At 48.3% G+C, this 8,572-nt stretch overlaps 1 protein-coding gene across 1 annotated transcript; it reads left to right on the forward strand.

The window, feature by feature from the left end:
• Positions 1-344: 344 nt before the first annotated feature.
• Positions 345-3,581, forward strand: LOC136187378 (uncharacterized). The gene is made up of 2 exons (XM_065974957.1): positions 345-791; positions 834-3,581. The coding sequence occupies exons 1-2, from the start codon at positions 345-347 to the stop codon at positions 3,579-3,581; spliced, it is 3,195 nt and encodes a 1,064-aa protein (XP_065831029.1).
• The last annotated feature ends 4,991 nt before the right edge of the window (positions 3,582-8,572 follow it).

The following is an 8,572-nucleotide window of genomic DNA, read 5'->3' on the forward strand; positions in this document are numbered from 1 at the left end:
CTTCATTGTCCACGTCTGCCACAATACACGAATATTCTCCACCCCTTTCCTCTCCAAGTTGCCTTCCACCCTCTTCAAGTTTTTCTCACGCACCCCTTTGTCCGCCTATTCTACACGCGGAGCCTTCTTCTGAGGCGGCAGCTCCCTCTCACTCTCCCCCAAACCATGATACTCTCTCGCGCCCCTTGCCCCGACGACGTGTTCAAGAGCGAGCATCTCGCATCCAGTCAGCGAGAGGGAGCGCTTCTTCACACCAACGACGCAACCGCCGAACTTTCTCATTTTCCAAAGCGGCTTTCGCTTACGACCCCGACCTTTCGTTTGACTTCGGAAACATAGGTGGCATGGACTACGCTTGCGAGCACTGCGGTGCCAAAAAATGGCTTCGCGAACCGCCATCCATGTGCTGTTCTAACGGAAAAGTCATTTTGCAACCACTTCCCCAACCACCGATTCTTCTGAAACGCCTTCTGTGCAATACTGATCCCCAATCTATCCGCTTTCGCTCTCATACTCGCGCGTACAATTCTTGCTTTCAGATGACTTCTTTTGGAGCGAAAAACATCGTTCGCTATCCCGGATACATGCCTACTTTTAAAATACAAGGACAGTTGTATCATTCAGTAGGTTCAGTCACGCCACCCTCTCATCAACAACCCTGCTTCCTGCAAATTTACTTCATAGAGAATTATGAGCAACAGGCTCTCCGACGAGTGGCCGTTCAGTCCGACGCCGTTCGACATATCATCGATCGCACTCTGTTAGCGCAGTTACAGAGCATGCTGCACATTGTAAATCCTTAAATACGTGATTTCAAAACCGCGTTCGAAAAGGGGCTTATTAACGATAGCCATAAGATTGTCATTCGTGCTGACAAACGTCCCCCTGGTCAACATCCGCGAAGATACAACGCCCCCAGCTGCTCCGAAATTGCCGCGTTACTAATCAATGAGAACGCGGGTCACAGAGACATTGTACTTCATGCTAAAGATGACAAAATCCATCTTGTCTCAGAAACAAACAGAGCATACGACTCCTGGCAATATGCTCTTTTGTTCCCTCGCGGAGAGGACGGTTACCACCTTGAAACGTATTTGTCCAATCCTCAAACAAAGCGCCCGACGTCGAAGAAAATGAGCCCACTTCAATTCTACGCTTATCGACTAATGCAAAGAGAGAACGAGTTCAACATTCTTCACCGAAGCGGACCGCTTTCCCACCAGTTCATTGTTGACGCATACGCTAAAATCGAGTCCGAGAGACTCAGTTTTATTCGTTACAGTCAAGATACCCTACGCGTCGACAAGTACTCTCGACTTCGTGATACGGTTCACCGAGCAGACGATGTTGAAAGCATAGGACGCACTGTCGTACTCCCATCCACCTTTACCGGTTCTCCTAGATACATGCACGAACGCTTTCAGGATACAATGACTTACGTCAGAAAATTTGGAGCTCCTGACCTCTTCACTACCATGACATGCAATCCTCGATGCTCCGAAATTGAAAATGAACTTTTTGAAGGCCAATCTCCCGCCGACCGCCAAGACATCACAGCACGCGTATTCAAGCAAAAAGTCGAAAAACTAATGGACTTGATGGATCACAAAGAAATCTTCGGCAAAGTCCGTTGCCACGCTTATGCCATAGAGTGGCAAAAACGGGGCTTGCCTCATATACACTTGCTAACTTGGCTGTACGAAAATATTCGACCCGATGATATTGACAAAATCATTTCAGCTGAACTACCCGATTCCGAAGCCGACCCCATCCTCTATGAACTGGTAAAAAAGCACATGGTCCACGGACCATGTGGCGAACGGAACATGTCTTCCCCGTGCATGGAAAACGGCAGGTGCACAAAAAAGTATCCAAGAGACTTTGCCTCCGAAACCCAGACGGGAGAAAACGGTTATCCTCTTTACAGACGTCGTTCTCCCGATCAGGGAGGTAACACCGCAGAACTAAGTCCGGGACGCACCGTCGACAACCGATGGATTGTTCCCTACCACCCCTTTCTTCTTCGCACATTCAAATGCCACATCAACGTCGAAATCTCCAATTCCGTCAAAAGCGTCAAATACATTTGCAAATATGTACATAAAGGACAAGATATGGCAGTCTTTGGCGTGCGACCGCAAGACACAAACGACGAAATTACCTGTTTCCAAGCAGCCAGGTACATCAGCACAAACGAAGCTGTCTGGAGAATATGCGCATTTCCCATTCACCATCACCACCCCGCTGTCCAAAAGCTGCACGTCCACTTAGAAAATGGCCAAAGGGTGACCTTTAATGCCGAAAATGCCGCTGATCAAGCAGAGCAACCTCCCAAAACCACTCTCACAGAATTCTTCGCGCTCTGCCAAAAGGACGCCTTTGCACGAACACTTCTATACGTGGCTGTACCCAAATACTACACGTGGCAAAGCAAATCATGGCGCCGCCGGCAACGAGGACAGTGCGTCGAAGGATATCCGCTAATTTATGAATCCGACTGCCTCGGGCGAGTCTACACCGTTCATCCGAACGACACCGAATGCTACCACTTACGCCTTCTTCTCCACACTGTCCGAGGTCGGACCAGCTTCGAAGCATTGCGCACCTTCAATGAAACGGTGTATCCTACCTACCAAGAAGCCTGCAAGCACAGAGGACTCTTGGAAAGCGACGATCACTGGCACAATGCACTTACCGAAGCCGCAGTTTCCCAAATGCCACAAAATCTTCGTGACATGTTTGCCATCATGCTTCACATGTGCTCTGTCGCCGATCCTCCTGCATTGTGGGAAGCCCACAAAGAACCCATGTCAGAGGATTTTCTGCATCGCCGACGACAACTGTTATCTCAAAACGACTTGCCTTTCTCCGACATCCTTTTCAACCAAGCGTTAATATACATTGAAGACAAGCTCCTATCGTTTCCTAGCGGAAAGCCACTCTCTCACTACGGCATACAATCTCCCGACCGAAGTTCTCAAGGCATAGCAGATGACACTCCGCAAGAAATATTAGCAAAACTGTCGTATAACCTTCGCGAAATGAACCACATTATTGAGACCAGGACCCCGACCCTTAGCCCCGACCAACACGAAGCCTACGATGCCATTTGCTCCAATATCACAGAAACCGATCAGCCTTTGACGGGCCGAATCATATCTCTTGACGCGCCAGGGGGAACGGGAAAAACCTACCTTCTTAATCTTCTTCTCGCAAAAGTTCGAGCCTCGGGACAAATTGCACTTGCAGTGGCCTCTTCCGGAATTGCCGCCACTCTCCTTCAGGGGGGTAAAACGGCTCACTTTACTTTCAAATTACCACTAGACCTCTCCAAGGAAGACCACCCCTCCTGCAACATCGAAAGAGGCACAGTTAAAGCTCGACTTCTTCAACGCACTAAACTGATTGTCTGGGACGAATGCACTATGACCCATAGGCGCGCTCTTGAAGCTCTTGATCGCACGCTCCGCGACATTCGGCAAAATGACACTTTGATGGGCGGCCTCACTCTTCTCTTAGCAGGCGACTTTCGTCAAACCCTCTCAATCGTGCCTAGAGGTACGCGTCTTGACCAATTATAGGCGTCTCTGAAAGCATCTAGAACACTCTGGCCAACCGTAAGAACCTTGCATCTCCGCACAAATATGAGAGTGCACCTCGAAAATGACGTTCTCGCAGGCCAATACGCCGACCTCTTTCTTCGAATAGGAAACGGTGAAATCCCAACAGACGAATGCAACTTTCTCGAAATTCCGTACGGAAATCCTATTTACTCTCCCGAACAACTTGAAAACGCCGTTTTTCCCGACCTCGCCGCTAATTTCACCGACCAAAGCTGGCTATCGAAACGAGCAATTCTTGCACCTACAAACGATGCAATTGCGACAATTAACGACTCTCTTCTTGACCAAATACCAACCGAACTTAAAGAATACCCCTCGATGGACACTCCAGTTGACGATGACGGAGCAGTACTTTTTCCCACAGAACTTCTTAATTCCCTTGACCCCCCTGGTTTTCCTCCGCATATACTACGTCTAAAGAAAGGTGTTCCCGTTATCCTTCTACGTAATCTCGATGCTCCTAAACTTTGCAACGGCACGAAGCTAATCATCCATGAACTTAGACACAATGTCATTGACGCCATTATCGCCCTTGGCCAGTACCAAGGACAACACGTCTTCATTTTTCGCATACCTCTCATTCCCACTGACACCACAATACCCTTTAGACGACTGCAATTTCCTATTAGACTATCCTTTGCCATGACAATCAACAAAGCTCAAGGTCAAACTTTAAACATCGTAGGACTATCACTCCTAACTCACTGCTTTTCCCACGGACAATTCTATGTCGCCTGTTCCCGTGTCCATTCTCCTCACAATCTTTACGTCCTAACTCACGACAACAAAACAAAGAATATTGTATACCACGAAATCTTTCACTGAATTCCTCCGACCTCTGTAACATTACAACTTATACGTCACCAGAAATACCCGGCGTAGCCGGGTATTAGACAGCTAGTAGTATTAAAGATGATATGTTTAGGCTAAATTTCCTGCTAGTTAGAAGGTGCTCCGCTCCCTGAACTCGTTATTCTGGAGGCTTTTCCTTCAGTTGATGTATTTGTCGAAGCGATCGGCTGAAAACGCAAGTAAACTCGTCTTCTGTCATATATATCTCTAATCTTGAACGCGCGTTACAGCGACGTATTGCTGACCATATAAGGAGCGTGACCGATAAACAAAGAAACTACTTACGAAATCTCTGACGTCCCTTCTAAGAGACCCTCCCACCAGTGTGTGGTTGGTAATCGGGTGTCGGGCCTTTTTATCTGCAGGACTTTTGTTGAAGTAAATAAGATTTTAGATTACATACTGTATTACATAAGAATATTGTTGGCTAATTCTACTTTTTTGGGACTTCGTTTCGCCGTATGGACGCTCTTCGCGTCGAACGCTTCGAGAATTACAGTCCGTTCACGTTCACTTTGCCGATTGAAAATCGGCCATATCTTCGTCGTAGAACGTCGGATTCAGACTGTTTTAATTCAGCCCTCCCCTATAAAATGTAACTATTGGCAGCATTGATCTTTTTAGAAAATGATCCACTGTGAAATAGTGTGTTGTCGTCTACAACGACAGCAAGGGTAGAGGCTGCCATGCTGCCGCCCATTAGGACCCTCCGTCCCTCGGCAGTCGGCAGCCAAGACTCGGGGCTTCCGAATATTCTCCCTCTATGGCCCGAGCTGTATCGTTGCGGCAGAATATTGGAAACTTCGCGCAATTTTTTTAGGTACGAAACGTGATCATCAAATTAGTGCCCTCAGACAAGACAAGGCAAGGACGCATCGACGCCTTGGAAGGAACGTAGGGTCCGTAGACATTGACGCCGCCGATTGAAGACTCTGTGCGACCAGTGTAAGTACGAAGCACACTATTGACTTCCCGAAGCCGGAAACAAAACAAAACGTCACGACCATGCGAAAGGTACTTTATTGTCGACGAGTGGGCATCTTTCAGCTTGGAGACGAAAAAGCCTCGCAACCACGCCGCAATGCTTCCTCAAAGTTCTCGTTGCTGAAGGAGTAGCGTCTAGGGTCGCGCAGCCCGGAGGACCGCGAAAGCACGGCAGAATATTCTCCAGGCTCGGAATTTAACCGTTTTTTAAGGCAACAAAGGTTGTGGCGGATATTTGACAATTTGGTTTCGACCAACTATCGTATTCTAATCGATTGGCGAAATCGATCGAATTCGGCAAGAAGACGTTAGGAAACGGTTCTGTCGGAATAAGCGTGAGTCCACGAGCTAAAACTAGAATTTCTGTGTTTGTGAGAGTGACGTCGCCTGTCGTTACGATCGTGCGTTTCGCTTGGGCTAGTGCTTGGTGCTTCCGGACGAGAGCAATCGTGTGTCGTAAATGAGTTTTATGATGTAAATTACGACGAACGGTTGGGCGGCGGCGACTTTGTTTTTATTTTTGAGCGCGATCGAATCATTACTACGTTTTTTCAATGAATTTTTATTGAAATGTAATGATATCTTGGGGTTGGATAGCGTCGGCGTCGTGTCGACGCGACAATTTGCCGCTAACCAAACGTTATCGCTATCCTCGTCGTCGTTAAAAAACGGCGGTTCCGCTAAATTGCACGAACAACAGCTAGGACATTGAGTAAAGGGTGGAAGACACGTACAAAGACATTGACACGAATAATAATAAAAGAAAGAAGCATGCAAATTGTCTTTCAATGTTTCGTCGTCGGCGGGTGGCGTTAAGAACTAACACGTCCGCGGTACTTGCCGCGGTAGTCCCGGCCTCCTCGGTGGTGGAAGCCCCGTCATCGGCCCCGTCCGCGCTGATTCGGCGTCGGGTTTTCTGTCCTACGGACGGTGTTTGTGTCGCCGAGGTTGCCGCCGTTTCGGGACGACGTCGATTCAATGTCGATTGACATTAACGGCTTGACGGTGTTCGTCTGTTCGCTTGTGTCGCCGCCGTTTGTCGACGCCTGTTGAGTCGACTGTTGAGTCGTCGACTGATTAGGCGACGCTGTTGATTGTCCTACGTGTTTGAGAAGGGTTAGGGGATGGAATAGTAATAATATTTAATTGATACTTGTTGGCAGACTGGTCGTGGTAATTAATTTTTTTTATTCTTACCGCTTCCGCCCCCGCCGCCTCTTTTCCCGTATCGTCTGAGTTTTGGCCTGGGCCCGCGCGACGATGACGAAGAGTTTGGCGTCTTGGTTGTTGCCGGCGAGGAAGACGATGAATTTGTATCCGTTTTCGGATCCAACCAATCGTCGCCGTCGATATCGTCAAAGATTTTGACGACTCCGTCGTTTTGTAAATAAGCGTGCTTTCGTTTCAGTGCCGATGATTGTTTGAATTGGAAAATCGGCAAAATGGCTTTGTTTAAAGCCGACGCTGACGACAGGATCAATAGAGGCGTCGTCGCTGGTAAAACGGTTGACCACGTTTTGGCCAACTCTCATGCCTCGTCGGTGTCCCATTGGGGACGGAACTGCAAGTTCGCCGACCAATGGGCAAGGCTATCCGATCGATCCTTGCTATTGGTAATGGTCATTCCTTCGTTGCCGCCCTTGGACGCTGTCGAAGGTCCGCCTCGTTCCGTCGTCGTCGGCAAGATAAGTGGCTGTTTGCCCTTTCGATTTGTCCGTGACGAGTTTGAGGGAGCGCCGGTCGTCGTGGCGGCAGTTGAACTAACGCCACTGTTTCCAGCGTTGACTCCCGATTCCGCCGATTTGGCAGAAGTAGAGGTAGAATCAGATCTTGATGACGCCTAATTAATACCCCGCAGCACCAAATCCAGTTTAGGTGCGCTGCCGCGAACAGATCTCTTATGCCAAACCCGACCTGCCAATGCCTCACACCAGCCAGGTAAGATTAGATTTAATAGAACGCGAGTTACGAGCTAGAAGCCTACTACTGTCGAGCTTCGTGATTGGACCGCACGGGTCCTTTTGGCCCGCACGGCTTTGTACATAGTAGATTTAATCGCTCTTTCCGCGGCGTCCCCCTCCCACGCATCTTAGCGCGCGGGAAGAGGGTCTGGATCCTCGAGGCTAGCTGGACCCTCGAACCTAGGGCTTGCCATGCCTGGTTTGTAGCAGGGGCTGTACCATTTCAAGAAGCATGACCAGCCGGACGAGTCTTCCACCTGTGAAAAGGTACCGACAAAATGACTTATCTCGCGACCGTTTACACTCCAACAATCGATCGACCCATTCACCACACCTCCGTCAACGAATATTATTTGATCGATGAACGAAGCGAAAGAGACGAGACGATGAGAGGCGAGTTCAAAATAAAACGAACGTACGGGTTTTTACTATCCTGGGAAGATGTCGGATTCTTCAAAAAGACTCACAGTTCAGCTACGAGCAAGTTCGGCCGTCTCCTTTTCGAGAAAAACAACGTCGAACACTCGAGAGCCGCGCAACCTTCTCCAGAAACGTCGAAAAACCGACGAATCGTTTTTCGTTCTTATTAATTTTCCCTGGAAATATTATTGGAGGGCAGGTGGATAAAAACTTATTAAGATGCTTAAGCGTCTTTTAGTTTGTTATCTTAGAGAAAGTTTTCCAAGACCACCAGTTTTGACCCAATATCGCCGTTGCCTCTCAATAGATGAAGAGAACGCATTGCGCTATGCCGCCGGTTTTGTACTATTATACAGTTGATTTCAAGTTGGTTGTCGCATGCGATAAGGACAGAAGTGGATGGCTTCTTCGTCAGTCTCGTATAGTCTACGGTACGCGCATTATAATGACGTCGAAGCAGCCGTTCGTGTTACTCCCAGCAGCAGCAACGAACACGGCGACGCCAAAAGGAACGCAAACGTTTGTGTGAGTCCCTCATCTCGTTCCGGAACCAAAATCGTTCGAGCTGAAGCTCCGAATATTTGATAGCGACGCTAGGCGTAAAGGAAAAACGTTTCCGTTTAATAGCCTTAAACTCGACTGCATTAAATCCGCCAAAGATCTTAGGAGAGCTGTTGAAGACGAGTTTGTGAGCGAGCTAATAGCCGGAAAAGTCAGAGACATAGGATACTT

The sequence above is a fragment of the Oscarella lobularis genome, chromosome 5 (genome assembly GCF_947507565.1).
Source record: "Oscarella lobularis chromosome 5, ooOscLobu1.1, whole genome shotgun sequence".
In the NCBI taxonomy this organism is placed as follows: domain Eukaryota; kingdom Metazoa; phylum Porifera; class Homoscleromorpha; order Homosclerophorida; family Oscarellidae; genus Oscarella; species Oscarella lobularis.

What these genes read in the sequence shown, in the direction of transcription:
- LOC136187378 (XM_065974957.1), top strand. Translation starts at nt 345, where the DNA reads ATGGACTACGCTTGCGAGCACTGCGGTGCCAAAAAATGGCTTCGCGAA. An exon ending in TACAGAGCATGCTGCACATT is followed by an intron (nt 792 to 833) that starts GTAAATCCTTAA and finishes GCGTTCGAAAAG; the next exon opens with GGGCTTATTAACGATAGCCA.